The 26465-nt window shown below is 45.0% G+C and overlaps 1 protein-coding gene across 2 annotated transcripts in view; it reads left to right on the top strand.

Moving 5' to 3' along the window:
• Positions 1-26465, top strand: part of Cfap57 (cilia and flagella associated protein 57) — a 77688-nt gene that overhangs the window by 8469 nt on the left and 42754 nt on the right. The window contains exons 3-10 of one of the 2 annotated variants that reach the window (XM_031378443.1): positions 1848-1969; positions 3468-3751; positions 5749-5956; positions 12357-12509; positions 18595-18734; positions 19484-19649; positions 20359-20472; positions 23665-23877. In XM_031378443.1, coding sequence (XP_031234303.1) covers positions 1848-1969; positions 3468-3751; positions 5749-5956; positions 12357-12509; positions 18595-18734; positions 19484-19649; positions 20359-20472; positions 23665-23877 — 1400 coding nt within the window. Of the gene's footprint in view, positions 1-1652; positions 1970-3467; positions 3752-5748; positions 5957-12356; positions 12510-18594; positions 18735-19483; positions 19650-20358; positions 20473-23664; positions 23878-26465 lie in introns of both variants that reach the window. The other variant, XM_031378442.1, reaches the window with a different exon arrangement.

Raw genomic sequence — 26465 nt, 5'->3', positions numbered from 1 at the left:
AGATCCACACAGCCACCAGGGAGATTTCCCAGACCCTTCATAAAGGTTCCCAGGGGCTTCCGTTGCCTCCCAGCTACGGTCTAAACCCAGAGCCTTGGTCTTCTCCCGCACAGCTGTCCCTCCAGCCTTTCTGCAGGAGTCTGTGTGCCTGGGAGATTTGCTGCAGGACAACATATTCATCCCTCCTTGGCTTGTTAGAAAGCCATGGAGCCAATCATAGACTCCAGTACAATCTTCTAGTGTGTCCTCCCTGTCTCACTCAGCCTCCCTGTGAGAGACCCATTGCATGGATAACTTGTCCTATGCTCAGTGCCTAAGGCCTACATGGAAAGTTTATGTTCTATTAATATCAGAAGCAAATGAATAATCAGTAATGATTATATGGTCATGAATCCAGCCTGGATTATACTCCCCTCTGTGTCAGTGCAACCATCCAATATGTGACTATGTATATTCGATATGTATATATTCATTCCTATTACATTCATTTATTCAGTGTGTGTGTGTGTGTGTGTGTGTGTATGTGTGTGTGTGTATGTGTGTGTGTGTGTGTGTGTGTGTGTGTGCGCATGTGTGTTCATGCTTGTATACCTGCATGGCATGGCATGCACATGAAGGTCAGAGGACAGCTCATGGAATTTGTTAGTTCCTTCTACCATGTGAGTCCTGGGGATTAAATTTAGATCATCAGCCCTGGCAGCGAGCACTCTTACCTACCAAGCCGTCTTGCCAGCCCTATTGTTATTGTTTATTTTATTCTTATTTACAATTACTTATACATGTGTGCACATGCCTCCTGTGCACGAATTTGTGGGTGCCTGTGGAGGCCAGAGGCTTTGAATGTTCCAGACCTGGAGTTAATAGGTGCTGGTGAGCCACATGATGTGGGTGCTGGGAACCAACTTGGGTCATGTGGGAAAGTCACCATCCCTATTTTTATCATTTTTAATGAAGGGAGAGACCCATGACAGCCGAGTGCCAGGGCCTACATGCTGCGTCTGCTGTGGCCCTCTCGTGGCTTCACCATGGCTTTCATTTCGTGCTTGTTACTGCAAGGCAGCAAGATGCTGGCTGCATGTCCAGCTGTCCCCTCTAAGCTCTGGAAAAGGGAGGAGCGCATGCGTGTATCTCCAGTAATCAAGGAAGCACAACGCTCTATCACAAAGACTTCTGCCTCTGTCTAACTGCCAGCCTGAGGAGCTGAGTAGTTAGCATCCAGCCTCCACAGTAGAGTACTGAGCGCCAGATTCTTAGGACACTAAAGCCCATATGATTTGCCCCTATTCCATCCTTGTTGGCCCATCCCTGGTCACACCTGACTCCCACACAATGCTCCAGCAATCTGTCTCCTTGGGGTTCTCTTCCCATACCACATCCTCTGATACAAGCTCTTCCTGCCACATGCAGTTTCCTCCATCCTTACTGGTCCTGATGCGGGAAAGTGTCCTCAGCATCCCCACTCAACCCAGTGAGCTGCCCACCCCTAGTTTTATAGTTACCCACATACAGTCAAACCAAGGGGTGGCCAAGGACAGATCTTTGTATATTTGTACACCTTTCTCCTCTGTCAACGGTGCCCCGTTGCTAAGCCTGTTTGGACCTTGATGGAAGCATTGTCTGTCCTTAGTCCCCATTTTCACCTCCTTTTTCAGGCTCAGACAAGAGTCAGGGCATGCTGGCCTTGTCCATCAGTCCCAATCGGCGATATCTTGCTATTTCTGAGACTGTGCAAGAAAGACCTGTCATCACTATTTATGAACTGTCATCCATCCCTTGCCGGAAGCGCAAAGTCCTGAATAATTTTGAGTTCCAAGTTCAAAAGTTTACCAACATGGCTTTTTCTCCAGACTCTAAGTACCTGCTGACACAGACATCGCCTCCAGAGTCAAACCTTGTCTATTGGCTGTGGGAAAAGCAGAAAGTCATGGCCGTTATTAAAGCTGATATTCAGAACAACCCCATCTATCAGGTACCTCCTAGCATGAGTGCCTTACCCATTGTAAAGTAGTGCTGACTTCTACTTAGCTCTTGACTTGTGCCACAATGCTCACTTCTCCCATGTATTTTTAAAAACTGAGCTTCACAATAATCATACCAGGAATATGTGGTTATTATCCTACCTCAGTGATGGGAGTCCCGAGCCCCTAAGAGGCTAAGTAACTCATCCAAGGCTGCAGAAGTGGCGAAGAGGCAGACCCAGCTGGTGCCCAACTTTGTCATCTGTCTTTTTTTCCTCTGGCCCAGAGCTACTTTCCGGGCACAGGTTAGACCCAGCAGTGCTGATTAAAACTTACCCTCCTTGGTTCTGGCCGCTTTGCAGTAGACTCCTGGGCAGTGAGAGGATTTCAGGAATGGCTTATAAAGTGGTAGGTTTGGGGCTTTTATTTTGCTTGGGAGGGGCATTATTTTTGGTTTTGTAACAGGTTATGACCACATAGCTCAGGCTACTCATGAACTCACAGTTTTTGCCTACCTCTACCTCTCAAATGCCGAGTTTTGAGGTGGATGCCAGCGTGCCCAGCCCAAAAGGTAGATGTGTAGGAAAGGACCACGGGAGTTAGTGGTGTGGAGAAGCAAAACGAAGACCCTTTAGGAAACTGGTTGGCTTCTTAGAAAGGGAGCCTCCACCTCTGTCCGGCACCTTAGACTCATGTTCAAACCTTCAGAAAGGCAGTTCAGTCTGTGTTCAGAGATGACACCAGTTTGTCAGAGCCTCAGGCATTCATCTTAACACTCTTTGCCCAAAGGTTGATATGCGAGCCCAAATATCACCAGCAAGCACTCAGGTCCATTCTCAATACAGACATGAGTGTTGGCCGACAAATCACAAAGGCAGGCAGAACTGAAAGGCTGTCTCATTCAGGCCGTAGTTTCCCCTCTCAGAGCAGAGAATGCCTCTGCAGTAGACCCAGTGAGCATTTCCTAGGTGCCCACTATGAACCCAGCCTTGGGGACACGGATACTCAGCAGCAGCTTGGCCTCAAGCTGCTCTCTGTCTAGTCAGACAGCAGGTTAATTGCCATTAGTGTGTGTCAGGATAAGGGCTCTGCTGGGAGACCACATACTCCCTCCTGATGTGTGTGTGGTTTCTTCCCCATAGACAGGCCTCCATATACCAGCTCAACCCCATGTCTCTGTTTCCAGCCTGACTTCATTCCATCGTGCTGGTACAGAGTATAGCTCTGTTCATATGAGGAGACATGTTGGTCCATGCCTGTAATTACAGCACATGGAAAGTGGAGACAGCCTAGGCTACAAAGAAAAAAAAATTTTTTTGTTGACTGATAGTCCATCCTATAGACATAGATGTATATCTTTATCAACTATAGTATAAAATTCCATCGTTTTGTGATATGTACAAGCTGTGTAAAATGAGTATTAAATAGTCAAACGGAATACTTACATCAAGATTCATCACATTCTCTTTTTTGTTTGTTTGTTTGTTTTTATCTCTCTATATTTTGCAGGTTAGCATCAGTCCCCAGGATAATACTCAAGTGTGTATCACTGGGAGTGGGGTATTTAAAATTCTTCGTTTTGCTGAAGGAACCCTAAAGCAAGCCAATTTCCAGAGGGGAGAATCCTCAAACTACCTAGCCCATGCCTGGGTGTCCGATGACAGGATCATTGTTGGCACTGACACGGGTAAACTCTTTCTCTTTGAATCTGGAGATCAGCGCTGGGAGACAAGCATTGTGGTCAAGGAGCCTACTAGCTCCAGGAGCCTGGATGTCATCCAAGAGTCAGAGAGGTAACAGCGCCCTCTGCTGGGATAGTGCACACATGCATTGCAATGCCAAAGTTATGTAAAATAGCTTCCCCTGAAGCCACTTACTAAGGCTGGAGAGACTGTACAACAGGTAAAAGCACTTATTGCTGTTGCCAAGGATACAGGTTTGGTTCCCAGCACCCCATGTGATGCCTCACAAGGTCCTTGCCATGATGTTCTAGAAACACAGGCCTTCTGACAGGGGCAGTTCAATAGGAGGCAACAATGAACAAAGGGGGCAAGAGAATGGACTCAGTAGACCTGACAGAAGGCTGTGTGGTAACTGGGTGGGGAGGAGATTCAATTTCATCCACAGTGTCACAGGGATGGTCACAGCTCACACAGTGGAGCGTGCTGAGGGATGTGTCAGATCCTGCTGACATACCCATTTGAGTCCTATCCTTTCACAGAGTGTATCAGTATCATGCCAGCTTTACAGACCAGGGGACCAAGGCCCGAAGGAACTAAGTCACTCGCCCAAGATCTCAGCACTCTGTGATGGAACTAGAATTCCATTTCCCTTTTCTCTGAGCTCAGAGCCCAAGCTCCCTGCCACTTGACACCTTATAGATTCTTTCTTCTCCATGACTTCTGTTTACCCACAATCCTCTCCCCATGCCAGCCTCCTTATTTTGTGGCTTGTGTAAGGGCTTCCTAAGGAATTCTTGATAGAATTATTTTCTCCATTCCTAGTTACTGCTTACATTAGATAGTTCAGATTATCCCTTTATACATACATCACTATACCTTGGAATTTTATAATAGCATCTGATGAAGACACATGTCTACATCTTTTATATGCACAGCATTTCGGTGGGTCCAGGACTCCCAGCACAAAGGCCCCTTAGCTTGGGACAAACAGCCCTGCCTCTCTCCTCTCCTGAAAAGGAACATCAGCTCTCACCTCTGGGTACCTTTCATGGCCAATGCATTTTCTTGGTAGGGGGTTCAGCCAGGTGCAGTTCCCTCTGTCTGTCCCCTGCTCCATCATCCAGACACGTAAGATTTCTGTTTGCCCTGAAGGGCCTGGCTAAGAGCACTCAGTCTCTGACCACCTAAGACAGTTCCTGTCTTCAGAAAGCCTGCGATACCTGTGGCCGGTTCTTTGTGGCATGCTTAATTGTCCCTAGAACATGAGCTCAAGACTTGAAGCTTCTCATTGACCTCATTTACTGTCTTTTCAAAGAGCCATTATAACTCTAAATCAAAATTTATGAACAGGTATAAATATTTATTATATTAAGTGAATGAGTGAAAAGAAAAACCTGGGTTCAAATACCAGCTCAGCTAGGGTTGTGTGATCCTAGTAAACTTTATCTTCTGAACGACTTACTTCTAAACAAAAAAAGAATCACTTCCCTGGGTCTAGCAAGCATTCCCACTGTGCTCCAAGTAGAGTTCCAAGCAGCATTTGGCTACAGGAAAGGAGATCAGTGGGTAGCATTGCTCTCAGCCAAAGACATCTTCCAGCTCACCCCTGAGAAGACAGGATCTCATTATGTGGCTGTCCTACTGTGCTGGAACTCTCTAACTAGACCAGGCTGGACTCACAGTGATCCACCTGCTTCAGCTTCCCATGTCCTGGAATTAATTTTGTGTGCCACCATCTCTCTCTCTCTCTCTATATATATATATATAGATAGATAGATAGATAGATAGATAGATAGATAGATATAGATATAGATAAAAATATATACATATATACACATACAGACACATATATGTGTATTTGTGTATATATACATACATATATAATATATAAATATATTCTTATATTTATAATATAATGTATAATGTGTTATATTATACATTATATGTAATAATATAAATGTTATATATAAATATAAATATGAAATGTATATAATATATTATATATACATATAAAATATATTATATATAAATATATTTTTTCCCTGCAGAGCTTATTTCTTCTCCTTAGGACTGTCTCCTAAAACATTATGCTTTCTTTCCTTTTCCAGCCTGATAGAGTTTCCACCACCCAGCTCCCCGATCTCCTCCATTGAACAGATCTCGACAACCATTTACACCCAACAACAGGGCATGCCCCAGGTGTTTGCCATCGCAGCTTATTCAAAGGGCTTTGCCTGCTCTGCGGGGCCAGGAAGAGTGCTGCTGTTTGAGAAAGTGGAAGAGAAGGACTTTTACCGAGAAAGCAGGGAAATCCGGGTAAGGGGAGCAAGAAGGGGAAGGCAAACAGGGTCCTTAGGAGCGTTGTTCTGCATAGCTCTGACAGAGACTGGGCAGAACATAGACAGAGAGCCCCGCCCTCAAAGACTTAGGAGCTTGTAAACTGGATTGGGATTTCAAAGTAGCACAATCTAGATTTAAGTCCTGCGGGGAAATGTGGCCAAATATACTTCCTCCTGAACCTGGTGCCCCATAACCATTCCATTATTATAACCATGATGTTAATCAAACTTCCCAGCACACACATTTATGGAATAAATGATACAGAAATGACCTGGACCAGCAGGGTGTTCCTCAATGACAGGGACCTGAGGGGGAGGACCAGGAGGTGAGAAAGAGGACAGGAAAGTTTGGGATCAAGAGGTCTTACACTGATGGCTCATATAAGCAAGTTTTTTTTTTTTTTTAAGTTTTATTGCATTATGATGCAAAAAGTTACATGATTTCAATTTATCTGAATTTGTTAACATTTAAAAACATATTTTAAGTAAATAGAATTAAATCACTTTCTTGTTTGCCTTTTGTACCCCAACTCCTCCCAGAGACCCCCCTTCAATACCTACAATATCTTTTTTGTCATATTCTTTAAAATTTATAAAATTATAAAAATAAAAATGAGTATTATAAAAGTTGTTTGATATAAAACAACAATCAATTCAACGGTCTTATGTAGATGCTTATCTATGGCAATACTGAAAATACATACGTTTTTCTCAATATAAATTTTAAATAACTCCAAACGTATTAACTATATATTTCAAAATAATACATCACTACTAATATTTCCTTAAAAGAACATAAATATATAAAGTGTTTTTGTTTGTTTGTTTGTTTTGTATTTAGTAGAGCTTAATATCTTGGCTCTTACTGTGGTAACTTGATACAAGAGTTACAAACGTCAAGCAAAGCATTCAGTCTCACTCTTTGTTGTTCTCTTACAAGCCCCCTCCCAATTTAATTGTCTTTATTTCTTTTGGGTATATAAATACTTTTCAAATATGTAAGCTGTTCTGAAAACCATAGTAAAGTGTAAAAACATGAAATAAACAATACTACTAATAGGCTGAGATAGGAGAAGATCTCAAGACCATTAAGTTGTACACAGCAAGACACTGTCACAAACAAACAAGCTGAAAGTGTATATGGATTGTATAATATTGGGCCTATTTCTCCAATTACCAAATTAGAGAGGCCACTGGATGACAGTCAATAAATTTCTAATTCCTCATATTTTTGGATTTCAATCAATTAGGATATGTTGGTAATATTAATTTTGATATTAAGATATTAAGAAAAAGTAATTGTTACTTCCTGTTGTTTTTGTTGTAAGAGGTGGAATTAGGTTTGTGTGGATTTGTTGAAAGATTATTAGGTTTGTGTGGATTTGTTCTAAGATTACTTTCTTGCTTCTTCTAGGGTGTAGTTTTGTTCCTTATGTTGATGTTTTCCATCTATTATCCTTTGTAGGGCTGGATTTGTGGAAAGATATTGTGTAAAAATTTTTTTGTCATGGAATATCTTGTTTTCTCCATCTATGGTAATTGAGAGTTTTGCTGAGTATAGTAGTCTGGGCTGGCATTTGTGTTCTTGTAGGGTCTGTATGACATCTGCCCAGGATTTTCTAGCTTTCATAGTCTCTAGTGAGAAGTCTGGTATAATTCTGATAGGCGTGCCTTTATATGTTACTTGACCTTTTTCCCTTACTGCTTTTAAAATTCTTTCTTTGTTTAGTGCATTTGGTGTTTTTATTATTATGTGTGAGGAGGAATTTCTTTTCTTGTCCAGTCTATTTGGAGTTTTATAGGCTTCTTGTATGTTCATAGGCATCTCTTTCTTTAGGTTAGGGACATTTTCTTCTATAATTTTGCTGAAGATATTTACTGGCCCTTTAAGTTGGGAATCTTTACTCTCTTCTATACCTATAATCCTTAGGTTTGGTCTTCTCAATGTGTCCTGGATTTCCTGGATGTTTTGGGTTAGGAGCTTTTTGCTTTTTGCATTTTCTTTGACTGTTGTGTCAATGTTTTCTATAGTGTCTTCTACCCCTGAGATTCTCTCTTCCATCTCTTATATTCTGTTGGTGATGCTTGCATCTATGACTCCTGATTTCTTTCCTAGGTTTTCTATCTCCAGGGTTGTCTCTCTGATTTCTTTATTGTTTCTATTTCCATTTTTAGAATCTGGATGGTTTTGCTCATTTCCTTCACCTGTTTGTGTTTTCCTGTAGTTCTTTAAGGGATTTTTGTGTTTCCTCTTGAAGGGCTTCTAGCTGTTACCTGTGTTCCCCTGTATTTCTTTGAGGGTGCTATTTATGTCTTTCTTAAAGTCCGGTATCATCATCATGAGAAGTGATTTTATATCTGAATCTTGCTTTTCCGGTGTGATGGTGTGTCCAGGACTTGCTATGGTGGAAGTATTGGGTTCTGATGATGCCAAATAACCTTGGTTTGTGTTGCTTATATTCTTACGCTTGTTCTGCACTATCTGGTTATCTCGAGTGCTACCTGCCCTTGCTAAATCTGACTGGAGCCTGTCTGTCCTTCCTGTCATCCTCGTTGTGTCAGAACTCCTCAGAGTCAAGCTGTCTCTGTGATCCAGGGACTCTGGGATCCTGTGACTCTGGGCTTGTTAGAGTATCTGGGAGTAGAGCTTCCTCTGGGTGTTTTGGGACTGGCTGCAGAGCTTGTGCCCAAGGTCTGCTCAGGGCACCAGCCGGCCCAGACAGACTGGAAGCAACCTGAGCCACTGGGCTAGTGGAGTTCCTGTGTGCCGGGTCCTGCTGGTCCCAGTTACTCCCGGTATTCGGACAAATGTTGTGTGCTCCTCACCTCTGATCCTAGGTGTGTTAGAGAGCCTGGGAGTGGAGCTTCCTCTGGGTGTTGAAGGACTGGCTGCAGAGGTGCCCAAGGTCGCTCAGGGCACCAGCTGGCCCAGACAAACTGGAAGGAACCTCATAAGCAAGTTTATTAAGAAATATAGCATCTTATGTATAAGCTTACAGGGGGTAAGGGGACAGAGTCTACAGAAAATTATCACACAATGGGGGCAAGTCAGCAGGAAGCTAATCAAGCAAAGTTGCACAAGGGGAACATGGAATGTCTCAAGTGCATCACAGACCAAGCAATGGTGGCCTTGGGACCAATAAACCACAGCCCTTTAAGGGGGAAAGATCAAGTTCTCAGGACCCAAAAAATGCAGTTTCCCCAAGACCCTGGCCCCAGCCATTACTGGCCTTGGCCAGCATGCACCTGTTTTTAGACAAAGAACAAGTTATTTCTCCATACATCATGGTCCCAGAGAAAGTCTCAGACTGTCCCAGCCCTGGAAACACATGGAAGACGGCAGCTTGGAAAAGAACCCAGGAGGCTCCTTGGTGTTTAATGCTGTTCTTGAGGGAGCTAAGAAAATGAATGATACTTGACAGGAGGGTGTAAACCAGGAACTCCAGGTGGAGACAACAGCATAAGCAGAGGCACCATGACAGCCCAGGGGGAGGCAGTGGTGTGTTTAGAACACACCCTGCTGCCCAGTACAGAGGGGCCTCATGACACTTGAAAGGAAAAGAGAGACACTGTGACCAGTGTTAACAAATTCTGGTCTGGAATATACATAGGTGGTCCACAAGGATTTGGGGTGGAAAGGAGTTCTGTTTAAGAAAAACTGATCTCCCCAGGATACATAGGGTCAGATGTGAATCTGTGACTTACTGGTTGAGATGAGCTGTTGTACCTGCCAAAGCTGTGTTTCTCTGTTTGTAACATAACATGATAAACCAATACCACCACCCCCTGCCCCATGAGAAGAGAAGCTGGAAGAGATGAGACTGGAGACTGTGTAGATCCCCTCACGAACCACTCCATACTCAGTGCTCAAAGAATGTCAATGGCCAGCCACATGGCTGGAACCCAGGAATCGGTGGAGATATTTTTTGGTTAGTGCAGTCCAAAAGTAGTGAGGCCTAAGATCAAAGCAGTGCCAGGGGCTAGGGGAAGAGAGAATGTCTTCGGGAAGACTAATTCTGGGTAAAGGTGGGAGAAGTATTCTCAGAGAGAACCCAGAAATGATGCCCGGGCTTTGGAGTGGGACACCTGGGAAGGAGGCCAGGAATAGAGAACCCAGAGAAGAGCATCGAGCATGGGGAGAAGACACCACCCAGACACCACCCGCAGTGGGAGTTTACTTCCCCTTGCCTGTTGGCTTGTTTATTTATTAACAGCTATGTATCAAATGTTGACTGAGCCTGGCAGGCTGGGGGCTGGACACACAGTGGGGAAGTCAACACATAAAGAGCCACAACAAGCAAGAGAGGCAAAAATGAAAGGGTGACAGATGACAATCAATGGGGAGAAAGAGCCAGGAAGAGGTCCAGAGGCTAGAGGGGCTACGCTCAAGAACCACGGTGGGACTGTCTCTCCAAGGAAGTCGGCATTTGATCAGAAACCAGAGCAGAGAAAAGCAGCTGGAAGTGTGGACTTGGACCCTGGCAGGAAAATCAGTGTTTAGCATCTCTTGACCGCTATCTAGTCCCCGAACCTTGCTCCCACTGTCTCAGATTTCTGTCATTTACAACTGTAGACACTACCACTGCTTTCCCTGAAACCCCTATGTTAGAGGAGAATCACTAAGAGATTAAAAATATAGAGAAAAAAGTTGGGGGCTGGAGAGGTGGCTCAGTAGACAAAGCTCTTGCTATTTGAGGAAGAGGAGGGCCTGAGTTCAGATCCCATATAAAAGGTGAGTACAGTGGTGTACACCCATAACCCTGAGCTGAGACGTTTGAATCCTGAGAGGAGGGTGACCAGACAGTCTAGCCAATCAGTGAGCTCTGAGTTCAGTGAGAGATGCTACCTCCAAAACCACAGTAGAGAGCAATAGAGGAGGACCTAGGGTCAACCTCTGCCCATCATACATATGGACACACAAACATGTTCATGTACATATATATATATACAAGCCTCCAAGCATACAAAGGAAAAGAGGGAGGTGAGGAGGGAGGAAGAGGAAATGAGAAGAAGAATAAAGAAGGCTGAATGGTCCACCTTCATTTACTTCCTGTATTAACACACATCTGTTGTGCACTTACCATGGGGACAGATCCCGTGCTTGGTGGCTAAGACAGTGGAGTCAGCTGTGACCTTCTTCTCTGAAGGAACTTACTGTGTTAAAGAGCAGGGACTCATCCTTTACTGCATCCATTGATTCACTGGGTACCTGCTACACTCCAGGCCCATGTGCACACACTGGGGCATATCTATGGAACAGCTTGGACAGGCTCCTCAGCCCAGAGCTCCCATTCTGCTTTGTATAGTGTTGTAAGTGTGACAAGACGAGTCTCCTGGTGGCTACTGGTACATTTTGGAGCTATCTGTCTCCTTATCCCAGGATGCTCGCTGGTAGGCTTGCTTGTTGGCCCTGTGAAGAAGGGTCAGTCTGTGTACACAGATATGACTCCAAGCATAGGAAGCCATGCACAAAAACCCAGAGTTCCAGGCCCCAGGGACTCACAGAGTATAGAAACACCAAGGAGATGTGACTGGGTGGAGGCTCTGGCTTTGGGGACGAGCAGATCCCCGATCTCTCTGAACATTTGTCAGGCAATGACACAGGGGGAGCCAGACTCTAAAAACACTCAACCTTCCTAATGCTGCGACCCTTTAATACAGTTCCTCATGTTGTGGTGACCGGCCCCCACTCCCAGCCATAAAGTTATTTTCATTACTACTTCATAGATGTAAATCTGCTACTGTTGTGAATCGTAATGTAAATATCTGCAGCCCCCTTGAGGTGGTGAGACCCACAGGTTGAGAACCACTACTCTAAGAAACCAAGGTCTAAGCAGATGGCAAGGATGCAGAAATGGTGCATGAAGGCTGGCCCACCCATATCTCTGGTCACTAACAGAAGCTAATAGGAGGGGAAAGGAAATCTAATTTTATTATGTCTCATTGGGAACAATAGCGCCTCTCCAAGCCTGGTAGTAGCAATAACCCTTTTTCCCCATTTGTAGAGGGGCCACCACCTCCCTCCAATGCCCTCAAGTGCACACAGGTGTGCTGGGTGCCAAGAGATCCCATGAGTGGCTGGAGTGGGTTTAAATGAACATGCTTGTTACAGAGTCTCACACTGGGATGCCTGGCCCACTCATTCCCACATGTGTGGCTGTCTAACTGCTCAGATGCTAGTTGCTGCAAAATGAACATGCTCTTTAAAACCAACAGAAGAGGAGGCAAACCAGCCCTCCCTTCTCCAGACACTAGCAAGATGTGGTCAAGAGTCTGTAAGCTAAGAGTATCCCCCTGGAAACCCTGTAGCCTGGGACATGCTGACAGTGTGGGACCCTGACTAAGAATGACTGATGGCTGTTTTGTGCCTTGGGCAGATCCCTATAGACCAACAAAGCAATGACCCAAGTCAGTCAGACAAACAGGATATTATGTGCCTATGCTTCAGCCCATCAGAAGAAACCCTGATCGCCAGCACCAACAAGAACCAGCTCTACTCCATCACCATGTCCCTGACAGAGATCAGCAAGGTAAGCCTCCTCCAAGGACGTCAGCCCCCTTCCAGTCCACGCTGGGATGCCCATCCAAGGGGATGCTTGACATGTGGGTAGACGTTCATGCAAAGCTTGGTAGAGTTCGAGAACCCTATTCATACAAGCAAACAAAAAAAGCTGAGCATGCGGAAGCAGTCTCAGGGCTGGGGGTAGGGTGGGAGTGCCACCTTGATGTTGCTTACTAAATTCAATTCCCACATATCCCACCAGGAGTTGTGTCTCAGGCAACTGAATCTACTACCATCCCTGTTCACGTCCCAAAGGTGGAGATATAAAAATCTCCGTGGTTGCTCTTTTGGCTTGCTTTGGAATGCAAAGAAGACTACTATAAAACACTCTAGGCAACTTAGCAAAGCTCACACTATTCCCTGCACACTTCATCAATAAGAGATGTTTCAGACCTGTGCCCCCCTAGCAGCATGGATTCAAGTATATAAAGCGAAGACAGTGGGCCACCTACAATCACAGGCAGGGATTTCAACATATCCTTTTAAGTCATACTTGGGGGAGGGCAGGGATTATTGCTATTGAGACAGGGACTTATGTAGCCCTAATAGCTAAGAATGACCTTGAGCTTCTGACCTTCATGCCTCTCCCTTAGCACCTTTCCCCATTCACACCATGTTAGGGATCAAAGTCAGGGTTTCATATGTGTGCTAGGCGTGCACTCTACCAACTGAGCTACACCTGCAGCCCAGTGGTGGTTTCAGTAGCCTTGTTATTCAGAGTTGAAAACCCAGCACTGCAGTTAATTATGGAATATAGTCATCACCTCCTAGAGAAAATAGCCCTTACCCTTTAACTGTCATCCCTCACACTGCCTCCCATCTCAACCCTAAGCAAATGTTAATCTATCTTATAGATTATAGATTTGCTTATTCTGGGTACTTTATATACGTGGACTTTGATGTCTGGCTTCTTTGATATAACAAGCTATCATAAAGGCTCATCTACTTTCTAGCATGTATCAGTATGTCATAACCTTTCCATGTCTAAATAATATTCCAGTGTATTATTCCAATATACCACATTTTGTTTGCTTGTAAATCAATTTGGGTCATTCAAGTTTTCTCTATTGTTTTTTTTATTTTGTGAATATCATTGCTGTGAACATTTCAATACCAGTGTTTGTTTGGACATAGATTTTTATCTCTCTTCCTAATAGTGAAAATGTTGGTTACCTGATATCTTCATTAGGGTTTTATTGCTATGAAAAGACACCATGACCACTGCAACTCTAATAAAGGAAAAAAATTTCACTGGGGCTGGCTTACAGTTCAGAGGTTCAGTCCATTATCATCATGGCAAGAAGCATGGCAGTGTGGAGCAGACCTGGTACTGGAGAAGGAGCTGAGAATTCTACATCTTGATCCACAAAGAGCAGGAAGAGAACTGGTTTGAGCCTCTGAGACCTCAAAGCCCACTTCCTAGTCATGCACCTCCTCCAATAAGGCCACACCCACTCCGAGGCCACACCTCCTAATAGTGCCACTCCCCATGGGCCTATGGGGGCCATTTTCTTTCTTTTTTTTTTAAGATTTATTTTTTGTTTTTATGTGTATAAGTACACTGTAGCTGTACAGATGGCCATGAGCCATCATGTGGCTGCTGGGAATTGAACTCAGGACGACCCCACTGGCTCTGGCCCTGCTCATTTCCAGCCAGCCCCACTTGCTCCACTTACAGCATCAGAAGAGGGCGTCAAATCTCATTATGGGTGGTTGTGAGCCACCATGTGGTTGCTGGGATCCGAACTCAGGACCTTCAGAAGAGCAGTCAGTGCTCTTACCCACTGAGCCATCTCGCCAGCCCAGGCCATTTTCTTTCAAACCATCACACTTGGTTAACTCCATGTTGGGCATTTGAGAAACTGCTTAAGTTCATAGAGACGGTATTCTGAGGAGGGTTCAGGCTTCCCTTTATCCTTACGGACACTTGTGATGATCTGACTTTTTGATTACAGCCATCCCAGAAGTTGCACAGTGGTATCTCACCATCATGGTTTCAATTTGCATTTCCCTGGTGACCATAATACCAGCATCTTTTCAGGTGCCTTTTCCCCATCTGTCTGTCTATTCTAGTCAGATCCATCTATATCAGAGATATCTTTCAATTCTGTGCTGTCTTTTTACTACTGGACTCTCTGAGTTGTGCGTCATAGACATGACTCTATAATGGACCTCAAGTGCTGGGACTAATGGTGTGCACCATCCTTTCTAGAATCTCCTCAGCTTCTTGGTAGTTCATAAAAGCTCCTATTTTGATGAAGTCCAATCGCTCTTCTTTTCTTCTAGACGTTGTCCTTATAGTGTATGTTTAAGGAGCCATTGCCTCAGCTTTTGGGCAATGAAAAATTAACCCTGTGCTTAAGAGTTTTATAGTATTAGCTCTTAGATTTAATTCTTTGATCTACTTTGAATTTGTGTAACATGGAGTGTGGGACCTGTGGCGACTTGAATAGAAATGGCCCCCAAAGGCTCACAGAGAGTGGCACTATATTGGGAGGTGTGGCCCTGGTGGAGGAAGTGAGCCACTGTGGGTGGGCCTGGGTTTCCAGGAGCCAGGCCCAGTGTCACCCTCTCTTCCTGCTGCCTGCCAATCCAGATGGAGACTGCTCAGCTCTCTCCAATACCGTGTCTGCCTGCATGCTGCCCAGCTTCCTGACACGAGGTCAATGTAAACTTCCGAACTAAGCCAGCCCCAGTTTAAGTTCTTTCCTTTACAAGAGTTTCTGTGTTGTGGTGTCTCCTCAACACAATAGAAACCCTGAAACAGGACCAAACTGTATCCTTGCCAGGTAGATGTGCACTGTTTGTCGGCGACTATTCTTTCTCTATTGGACAGCCTTGACACCTTTGTCAAACTCTGTCAGCACACGGGTTTGTTTCTGGAGTCTTAGTTCTAATCAATCTGCTATTTCTGGGTTGGATGTTCAACTGATGTCTGCCTGTCTGACTGCCTGTCTGTCTGTCAGTGTTCACATCTTCAACTTCTTGTTACCTTCTGTCTGTCTGTCTGTCTGTCTGTCTTAACCTGTATGGGAAGTAGGCTCTTGAAATCTTCAGCTCTTGGAGTTGAAGTACCTGTCGCCTGCCCCTTCTCCCACCCCCATCCCAGTGAAGTTTTTTACTTCATGCCTTGGTGCTGTGTTGTTAGGCATGCACATGTTTATTACATGCCACCTACCCTGACGGATTGACCCCTTTTATCATCATAAAATGGAGCTCTGTTCCTACTGAAATCTATTTTGTCTGATATTACTGTGGTGAGTCCAGCATTCTCATGGTTGCTATTTGCATTATTCATCTTTTTAAATCCTTTTCAATGCACTTTCATTCTAAAATATACTTCCCATGCAAAGCTCCGTACTGGGACTTTGATGTCTGTTTAGGTTTGAAGCAGGTAGGGATTGAACCCAGGTCTTCACACATGCTCTGCCACTGAGCCTGCCTCTAGGCTGGGTCTTATTCACTGGCCACTCCCATTTAGTGCTATTATTGGTGTCATTGGGCTGGCATCTATATATTAATTGCTTGCCAGTGTGACCATCTACCTGACAGAAAGCAACTTAGGCAAAGAAGGAGTTGTTTGAGTTCACGGTTAGACGGTACAGCTTATCGTGGAGGGGGAAGCTTGAAGTCAGAAACAGTTAGGCTATGCCAGCAGGAGCTGAGGCTGCCTGCTCACATCTCTTTGGATCAGGAAGCTGAGCAAATACAAGAAACAAAGCGGGGCAGTAGCACCCTGCCCGACTTCCCCTAGGGAGGCTTCACATCCCAAAAGGTCTACACAGTTGCAAGAAAGTGCCTGTAGTTGGGACCAAGTGTTCAAACACATGACCCTATGGGATACATTTCATATCCAGACTGAGGTTTGAAAAAAGAAGATACATCGTATGAGTTAGGTATCATGGAAATTCAGAAAGTAAACACATTCCAGGACATCAGCAGGCAATCCAGTTCCTGGCCATGGATTCTGAGGGAGACCAATGGGCTTGCAGGATTGACTCCCTGGCATTCTGCAACTACAAGTATGAGCTAGCAGAAACACTGTTGCCAAGCATATTGAAGACAAAGGAGTCACACATATGCAGTGTGTCTTAGACAGGAAAGCAGAAGGGTGGGTGGACATAAATGTAGGAATCCTCATTTCAGCCTTTGTCTTGGCTTGAGAACAAACCTAGGGTGTTCACCTATGTCAGTTTCCCAACTGTCACTCTCCTCTGTCACTAAATAAAGTGCCTCAGATGATAGACATTTGTAACACCCAAAAGACCACCCACCCACTGCTCATGTGCTAATGATCCTCATATAATTAGTACAGTCTCTATGGACAAAAATTTGGCATTATTTATCAGTGCACTTAAAAAACATTGATAGCATTTATCCAGAATTCCACATCCAGAAACTTATCCTAAGAAAGTAATGAGAGGAACTAGTACCCTCAGAGCTCCCAGGGATTAAAACTCCAACCAAAGAGTATACATGGGGGGACTCCTGGCTCCAGCAGCAGGTTTATAGCAGAGGATGGCCAAGTTGGTCATCAATGGAAGGAGAGGTCCTTGGCCCTGTGAAGGTTCTATGCCCCAGTGTAGGGGAATGCCAGGGCCAATAAGCAGGAGGGGGTGGGGTGGTGAGCAGGGGGAGGGGGAAGGGAACAGGATTGTTTTAATTTGGGGGTTTTTAATTCTTTTTTCTTATTTTATTTTCTTTTTCTTTTTTCTTTTGGAGGGGAACCTGGGAAAGGAGATATTGTAAATAAAGAAAACATCTTTAAAAAAAAAGAAAAAGAAAATGCTCTTCTTAAAAAAAAAAGAAGAAAGTAATGAGAGATAAACAAAGACTTATATGTAAGAACATTTGGTCTGTAGCGTTTATTCTCAAGTAACAAAGTTAGAAGCCTGATCAATGTTGTCACAGAGGAGGATTGGTTAAAACTTAGGATGATAGACTTGTGTTGTCATTAAAATACTACTTTTTTTGGTTTTTTTGTTTGTTTGTTTGTTTTGTTTTTTGAGACAGGGTTTCTCTGTGTAGTTCTGGCTGTCCTGGAACTCATTCTGTAGACCAGGCTGGCCTCGAACTCAGAAATCCGCCTGCCTCTGCCTCCCAAGTGCTGGGATTAAAGGCGTGCACCACCACCACCCGACTAAAATACTACGTTTTTAAAGTTTTATTTATTTATTATTTATTTGGTTTTGTGTATGGATAAGTTTTGCCTGCACGTGTGTCTGTATAGCATGTGTGTATGTCGGGTACCTTAGGAGACCAGAAGAGAGCATTGGAGTCCCTGGAATTGAAGTTACAGACCTTTGTAAGATACCACATGGGGCTAGAACACAAACCCTGGTCCTCTGGGAAAGCAGCCAGTGACTGTAACCACTGAGCCATCTCTCTAGCCCCTTAAATTAGATAGATAGTTGGATAGATGGATAGATAGATAGATAGATAGATAGATAATTATATACATATATAATATTTTAGTTATTAAAGATTCTATACAACAAATCTTGATCATATTTACCTCCTAATTTTTCTCCCAGATCTGTCCCCTGCATCCCTTTCCTGTCACACATCCTGGTTCTCTGGCTCTTACAATCTTTCCACCCCCTTTTCTGGGATGGTCCCTGAGTCTTTGGGAGTTGTGTTGTAGCTGTATCAGCTGAGGGTAGACACACCATGGTCAGCTGATCTCTGCACTTTGACCCCTGCGGATTTCTGCAGTGTTCTCCACTGTCTGCGAAAAGAGGCTTCTTTGATAGCGGTGAGAGCTTCACTTACCTGTGTGTATATGGATAAGCACTTAGAATACAGTGAGAGGTTATACTGGCTAAGGAAAAAAATGGGCTGGAATAGGTTCTCCCACAGGTCGTCCCATGGCCTCACCAATATTTAAAAATAATACCGCTTCAGGAAAACCATGTGTAACATTGAAACAATTTGCCTCAGCATGAGTTCTGTATGTACAGGCCAATAAAGGGTCCCAGGTACTAATGCATGCTAAAGGACACAGTCAGCCTTTCTCACACCCTGCCAGATCTCATTCTGTGTGGTTTCCCCAGGGAGAGGCTGCCCATTTTGAGTACCTGCTGTACCCACTGCATTCAGCATCCATCACCGGTCTAGCTACCTGCATCCGAAAACCCCTCATTGCCACCTGCTCTCTGGATTGCTCCGTCCGCATCTGGAATTATGAATCAAAGTAAGGAGAAAAAGGCTCCACTACTATGGTGTGTACAGAAAGTTGATTGCTTTAAGTCTGTTTATGCAAAGTGTTTTAATTAGGTTTACAATCAAAGGACCTAGACGCTCTCAGCTGGAAAAGCCTTTTACTGAAAAACCAGATTAGTCAGCAGCCTCCCAGTCCTGCAGGGGCTGGAAAATTACTTCCTGGTTTACTAAGTGCTTGCTATATGCCAGACACTATGGTAGACCCTAGAAACGTGGAGATGGACACCCCCACAATGGCTCACCTTCTGGTAATGTCTGTGTCCCTCCAGCCCTCCTGAGGCTTCCCTTTCTCCAGTCCCCTGCTACAGGGATCTCTCTAGACCTTCGGTTCCTCCTCTTTTTCCACATCACTGCCCAGCTGCCCTTGGCCCCCCACCAGTTATCTTCTTCTGGTACAGCTTCCATGAGGATCTCCAAACGCAGACTGGACCTATCTACTTCTTTACTCTTGTGTGCACAAGGGGCTGCTGGGAGATACTGTTTATAGAGAGAGTCCTTGGGATGCTTGGGCTCTCAGCAAGGCTGTACATTCATTACCAGCTGGCATCTCAACCAGTTTCCCTGTTGGCTGTACTCAATACCCACCATTATCTTTAACCAGAATCCAGAAAACAGTAATCGCACATAATGAAACAACTCAGATACACAAAAGCAAATATAATGAGGGACTGGAGTGGGTAGGGAGTTGAGCTCATGATCAGTAACTGGCCTTTCTCACAGCACCCTGGAGCTATACAAGGAATACCAAGAAGAGGCCTACACAGTGAGCCTTCACCCCTCTGGACACTATGTTGTGGTAGGGTTTGCTGACAAACTGCGCCTTATGAACCTGCTCATTGATGACATCCGTCCTTTCAAAGAATATTCTGTCAGAGGATGCAAAGAGGTAAAGACTGTGGGACCTAAGTCTGTCTTGTGGAGCCCTGGTGACTTAAAACATTAGCCAGTGCATCTGTCACCAGACTCACAAAGTGCATGGTTCTGTTTATTTATTCATTCATTCATTCATTCTCCTTTTAAATTATTTTTATTTTATGTGTATTAGTGTTTTGCCTGCATTCGTGTCTGTGTGAGGGTGTCAGATCCCCAGGTGCTGGAGTTACAGGGGGTTGCGAGCTGCCAGGTGGTTGCTAGGAATTGATCCCAGGTCCTCCACAAGAGCAACCAGTACTCTAACCACTGAGCAATCTCTCCAGCCCCTGTCCATGCTTTTCCACGCCCATCAAAACGGTTTCGCTGGACCTAGGGCTTCGTGGGATTCCATCTGTGATAGGTCTGATACCAAGATAAAAATCCCAGCCGAGAAGGCAACAGTAGAAGTTGTGAGGAGCTAGGGAGAATGAGTCAACAGTGAGATGCAGTTGTGGGCCATCAGATTTCCCTCAAATGGCTTGAAGAGGCAAGTCAGTAATCACCCGCCTAGCCTGAATCAGAGTATCTGCAGACACCATGAGGCTCTGGGATAGACAGCACTGAGCTAAGATTTCTTTACTGGTGGTGTCTGGAAACAGCCCTACCCAGCCCTACCTAGACTCCTGCCTGACCGCTCCTTCACTCAGATGCTCAGTTCTTGCTTGCCCCTTCTCTCCCTGTAGTGCGCCTTTAGCAATGGAGGTCACATGTTTGCTGCAGTCAATGGAAATGTGATTCACATCTTCACCACCACGAGCCTGGAGAACATCACTAATTTGAAAGGCCACACAGGGAAGGTAAGTCAGTGATCCGTGGCCAAGGGGCACTGAGACATGCACTGTACTAGCCACAGGGCCCACCAAAGGCCTGAAAAGACAAATCGCAACTGGTTCAGTGAAAGAAAAGCTTGCAGTCTGCCGAAGAGGTGGGCTTCATTTAGGCTGGGATGCTTGCAGAGGCTTGGTCCTGGGGAAGTGGGCAGGAGTTACACACACAGACAGAGCTGGTGCTCACATGTGCTCACATGACCATTACACAGGAGAATGCAAACCCCACAGATCGATCACAGGATGTGTCGGAGGTACTGAAGAGTTTGTGGGGAGAGAGCATTGGTATCAGGCAGCACACAGATGAACTGACAGTTGACAGGGCCCCCAAGCATAGACCCTTGTAGATCTTCACATATTTTACACTGTTTTCCTTGGTAGCCTTTCGCTGCGTCCTGACCAGTGCAATAACACAAGAAAAACTGGCACAAATGGCAATTAATAAAACTACCACTGACAACATGATTGGGAAGGCACAGAATCCAAACTGTGTTCAGATCCAGTATCAAAGCAATCCATGCATGTAGGAGTATTATTGGAAATGAGGTCACAGGGTTTTCCAATAATAGCATTAAAAACTGAAGTATATCTTTTAAGAGGTGAAGACAGGGTGAAGATGGCTGAAGATGTTGACTTGAGAGGGGATAGCCACTGTCACCAACAGGAGCCATTGGGTCAGGAGATTGGCTACCTATAGAAAAACAGGAAGGCAAATGTTAAAGATAATAGGAGCCAGGTCTACAAGTGCAGAGAGTGGGGAAAGCATCAGGTGAATTCTGTGGTTCGACTGAAATTAGAGGTGATGCCGGGAGCTCAGGGCTTTTAATGCAGAGAGAGATCGGCAGATCCAGAAAGATGGAAGCGGATGTGTCCATGTATTGAAAAAAAAAATGTAAGGCCAATTCCATGCAATCACTTCCCTACAACAGAAGTATAAGATATATTAAATCGTTTTCAAGGCCAATATTACCTTACCCCAAAAAATCCTACAAAATAGTCCAAAAGAAGAAAGTAAGCTGCAGATCTATACCCTCCCTCCATGAACACAGGCCGAGAAATCTCAAGCCAGCAGAATCCTGAAACCTAGCACCATATAGTTACAGACTGTCACCCAGTGAGATTGATCATAGGAATGCAAGGCTAAATAAGGACACGCTTGGACCTCACATATTACCAGACTGAGCTCCAGGGCAATGTTACACATAGGTCTGTTCACTCCTATTCTTTGTTGTATTATATGTATGTCATTTATTTTTGATTAACTTTTTTAATCGGGTGTGCATTTGTGTATGGCATGAGGGCAGAGATCTGAAGAGAGCCAATTCTCTCCTTCTATCATTCGGGTCCCTGGGGTCAAACTCAGGTTTTCAGAGTTGACAGCAAACACACTTGCCCCCTAAGCCATCTCACTAGGCCTATATTTTATTTTCATGGCCTAAGTCAAACTTACCAGCTTGGTATTTTCTTTGCGTTACACACCCTATAGTACATTGTGGTGGCTGGGTGGTTGGTTGGTTTTGAGATAGGATCTCACTATGTATCCTTGGCTAGCCTGAAACTTGCTATGGATAGACTAGGCTGGCCCTAAACTCACGGAGATCTGCCTTCCTCTGTGTCTGGAGTGCTGGGATTAAAGGTGTGGGCTACTGACTGAAGGTAGCTGAAGACGAGGGATGCCAAGAGAGGTGGCATGTCACCTTGGCAGCTGCTGCCCAGAATACACAGCAGTGGCTTTTCAGGGGACACAGATGTAACAAGCTCTTCTTTCAGAGATTGGGGAAATTTTCTTGTATGAATGTTTCTCCATTAACCTGTGCCCTTCAAACAAGTTTCCAGGGACTTTGATTAGCACTCATGTGTGTGTGCATGTTTTGCTTGTCAGTTTGGTTAGTTGGTTTGAGACAGGTTCTCTGACTAGCCTGGAATGCACCTAGTAGGTTAAGCTAAGTTAGCCAGCAAGCACCAAGGATCCGATTGTCTCGACCTTCCTGTTGCTGAGGTCACAAGTGTGTACTATTATGCCCAGCTGGGTTTTTTATTGTTTGTCTGTCTATCTGTCTGTCTGTCTGTTTAAATGTAAGTCCTGTGAGTCAAATCCAGTTCCTCATGCTAACAAAGGGAGCACTTTACCAACTGAGTTGTCCCCAGACCCCTAAGTGGTTCTTTTGATCATTTTTACCAAGTCACTGAGGAGGTCTCACTCTGCAGTTCGACAAGTCCACCCTGAGCTACGGTTTGCAGTTTCCTGTGAATATTTTAAAACTAAAAGGGTTCTCAGAGGGGGCTGGAGAGATAACCTGACAGCTAAGAGAACTTGTTGCTCTCACAGAAGACCCGGGTTCATTTCCCAGTACCAGCATGGGAGCTCACAGTCATCCATAACTCCAACTGTAGTTCCAGGGGATCGAACCTCCTCTTCTGATCTCTGCAGATTCTTGCAACCTCCACCAAGCCATGCATTCACATGAGATTTAAAAAAAAAAAGTCTTAAACATTTGCAAATGTTCTTAGGAAGATTTGTCAATGAACTAAGGAGCGGGCTCAGTCAGTAACATATTTGCCACACTGGCATAAGGATCTGAGTTTGAGCCCAGAACACATCTCCCCATGCTGCCTCACTTTATAATCCTAGAACAGGGAATGCAGAAACAAGTGGATCCTTGGGGCTAGCCTAATCTGCTCAGCAAGCTCCTGATCAAAGAAAGACTCTGTGTCTAACAGCAAGGAGGATCAGCTCGGGAGGTTGAACTCTGTCTGACCTCCATACACACAGAGCACATACCACATACATGGGCATGTACAGATATGCACACAACATACAAACACAAACATTTTCAAAACAGTAGTAATAATTGATTAGCTACAACATTAAAAAAACTAATTGTGAGTCAGAAAAGAAAATAAGAGTACATTGTTCTCAGTGTTTTACAGACATCTCAGAAAACAGAATGTTAATGCGGCCAGTAAGCCATGTTTTGTGCTTACAGATAGTCTGTTCTCTACCAGAGACAGACTGTCTACCATAGTATATTAGAACCCCTGAGTTTGTCTCCTCCCCAAGTTGGTGTGTGTGTGCTCATGTGTGTGTGTGTGTGTGTGTGTGTGCGCGCGCACATATGCGTGTGCATGCATACTCTTCTCACCCAGGTTCATCCCTTGCAGATCCGTTCACTCGTGTGGAACTTAGATGACAGCAAACTGGTTTCTGCTGGAACAGATGGTGCGGTGTATGAATGGAATCTGTCCACAGGGAAGAGAGAGACAGAGTGTGTGCTTAAGTCCTGCAGCTACAACTCTGTCATTACCTCCCCTGATGCCAAAGTTATCTTCGCCGTGGGATCAGACCAGACTCTGAAGGAGATTGCAGATTCTTTGGTGCGTCTACCCTCCCTCCCTCTGGCTGCTCCTCAGTGCTACAGAAGACAGGCTCCTGGGCTTCTGATGAGAAGCATGCATGGGAGAGGGCCCTCCCTCATGGGACAGCCTCTGCTACCTACTCTATTGGGTCATGTAGTTCACCACTCTGATCCCCTGAATGGATCAAACTATGGGACCCTTTGTCTTTTCCATCTTGATGTCTACTACTTCCCATCCTCCCTACACACACACACACACACACACACACACAAGCACACACACACAGAGACAGAGAGAGACAGAGAGAGACAGAGAGAGAGAGAGAGAGAGAGAGAGAGAGAGAGAGAGAGAGAGAGAGAGATCAGCAACATCTTTAAACCAGCTTTGGGCCACCAAGATGGCTCAACCAGTAAAGACACATGCCACCAATCCTGACTTGAGATGGACCCCAGGCATCCACATGATGGAAGAGGGAGAAGTTCCCACACATTGTCTTCTGATATACAGACATGCTTATACACACACACACACCATTTTGCTCATGCATATACAAAAGTTTAATTAGAATGTACTTTTTTTTTGTTTTTGTTTTTGTTTTTGTTTTTCAAGACAGGGTTTCTCTGTGTAGCCCTGGCTGTCCTGGAACTCACTCTGTAGACCAGGCTGGCCTGGAATTCAGAAATCCGCCTGCCTCTGCTTCCCAAGTGCTGGGATTAAAGGCGTGCGCCACCACCGCCTGGCTAGAATGTAATGTTTAATTAAACCATACTCTTACCCCTTGTTCTGCACTCAGCTGAGATAAAGCCCCTGCCATCCATTGCCCAGGCTTGCCACTGTATTCTTTGAAAACCTCTCACCTACAGATTTTTATATTACCACATTTGACTCCTGGACATAAGGGCAGAGAGCAGAACTCAGTGAGGACCCTTTATACAAATGTGGCTGATGCTCTTCTCCAGCCCAGGGACAGCTAATCTCTGACTTCTTGGGTTTTCTCAGCTTCTGTCATGAACTGGCATCTTGGGTGTGAGAGGAGGTTCATGGTTAGAAGAGCAACAAATAAACCTGAGAGAGGCTTGGAACATAGCCTAGTTAACACGGGGCATCTCTCCTTTGGTCTCCCAGCTGGCTAGAACCTAGTTTTTAGGCAGCTTTTACAAAGCTAGATGAATAACGTTCCCTCAGGGCAGGGTCATGTTCCCTCTCCCTGACATCCCCCACTAGGTGGTGCACCGGCTGACTCCACCCCACTCCCACCCCTCATCTCTCCCCCCCCACCTCCCCCACACACACCTTAACAAATGTGTGCCTAGGTGAGAGAGTGGGTGAGCAGCCCTGAGAGGAGCAGATGATTTTCCTGAGCATAGGTTAGACATTAATAAGTGCTTCCTGAGTAAATTTATGAGCACCATCTTGTTGGCACCCTCAGTGTGTGCACAGAAGTACAGTCAAGACACCACCACCGACCACACCTGGGAGCTGAGGCAAGTTACTTCCTGCCTGAGCGACTCTTTTATTGCCTGTTAAATGTAACTAACTTCCTCAGGGGTTTTGTCATGAGCAGGTATGTTACAATAGGCAAAGGATATAAGACAGTGACTTAGTTTGGGTTCCATTGCTGTGAAGAGACTTCATGACCTCTTTATAAGGCAACTCTTTAAAAAGAAAACACGTCAGAGGTTTAAATCATCATCATCATAGCAGGAGTCATGGCGGCATGCAGGCTGGCATGGTGCTGGGGAGGCAGCTGAGAGTTCTACATCTGGATCCACAGGTAGTAGGAAAAAAGGTAGTGATCCACTAGTCAGGCTTGAGCTTCGAAGACAAGCCCACCACTTCCTCCAATGAAGCCACACCCATTCTAACAAGGCCATGCCCCCTAATAATGCCACTCTGCAATACCCTATCAGGGGCATTTTTATTCAAACCACCACAGACAGTGTTTGCATGTGGTACCATAGGAGGATTTCTGGCCATTCCATTCATATTGTTCCTAACACCCACAGCCAGTTATTAGTCAAGAAGCCAGAGCTGAAGGGACAGTGGGGGGTGGGGGAACACTCGTTGTGCAAGCATAAGGGCTTGAGTTGTGATCTGAGAATCTAGATGTGGCTACGTGTACCCCAGGGCTGGGCAGATGGGGGCAGGATAGAGAGAAAAGGATCCTGGGGCCTTGCTGGCCATCTGTACAGCTCTAGGATCAGTAAAGAGACCCTGTCCCAAAGGAATAAGACAGAGATTGATAGAATAGGGTGCCCAATGTCCTGCTGGCTTTCATGTACTCACACTGGTGTAAGTACGCACAAACATGCACATGCCCATGCCCACCCTGTAAGGATTGGGAACTCTAGATGGGTATGGTGGCGCACACCTTAGTCCCAGCACTTGAGAGGCAGAGGCAGGTGGGGTTCTGCCGCGGACCGGGATTTCTTACGGGGTCCCTTTTTCCACCGGACGATGGGTTCTGGCAAGGTGGGCACGGGATTCGGCTTTGACAAACAGACTACACACAAGTGGTGTAAGAGCTGAGTGTATTTCTTTAAAAATAACATGAGGCTTTTACAATCATTGCAAAAGAGAAATGAAAAATCTGACAGCTCAACAGT

This window comes from Mastomys coucha, unplaced genomic scaffold (genome assembly GCF_008632895.1).
Source record: "Mastomys coucha isolate ucsf_1 unplaced genomic scaffold, UCSF_Mcou_1 pScaffold18, whole genome shotgun sequence".
Lineage (NCBI taxonomy): Eukaryota > Metazoa > Chordata > Mammalia > Rodentia > Muridae > Mastomys > Mastomys coucha.
This window is presented reverse-complemented; position numbering and strand designations above follow the sequence as displayed.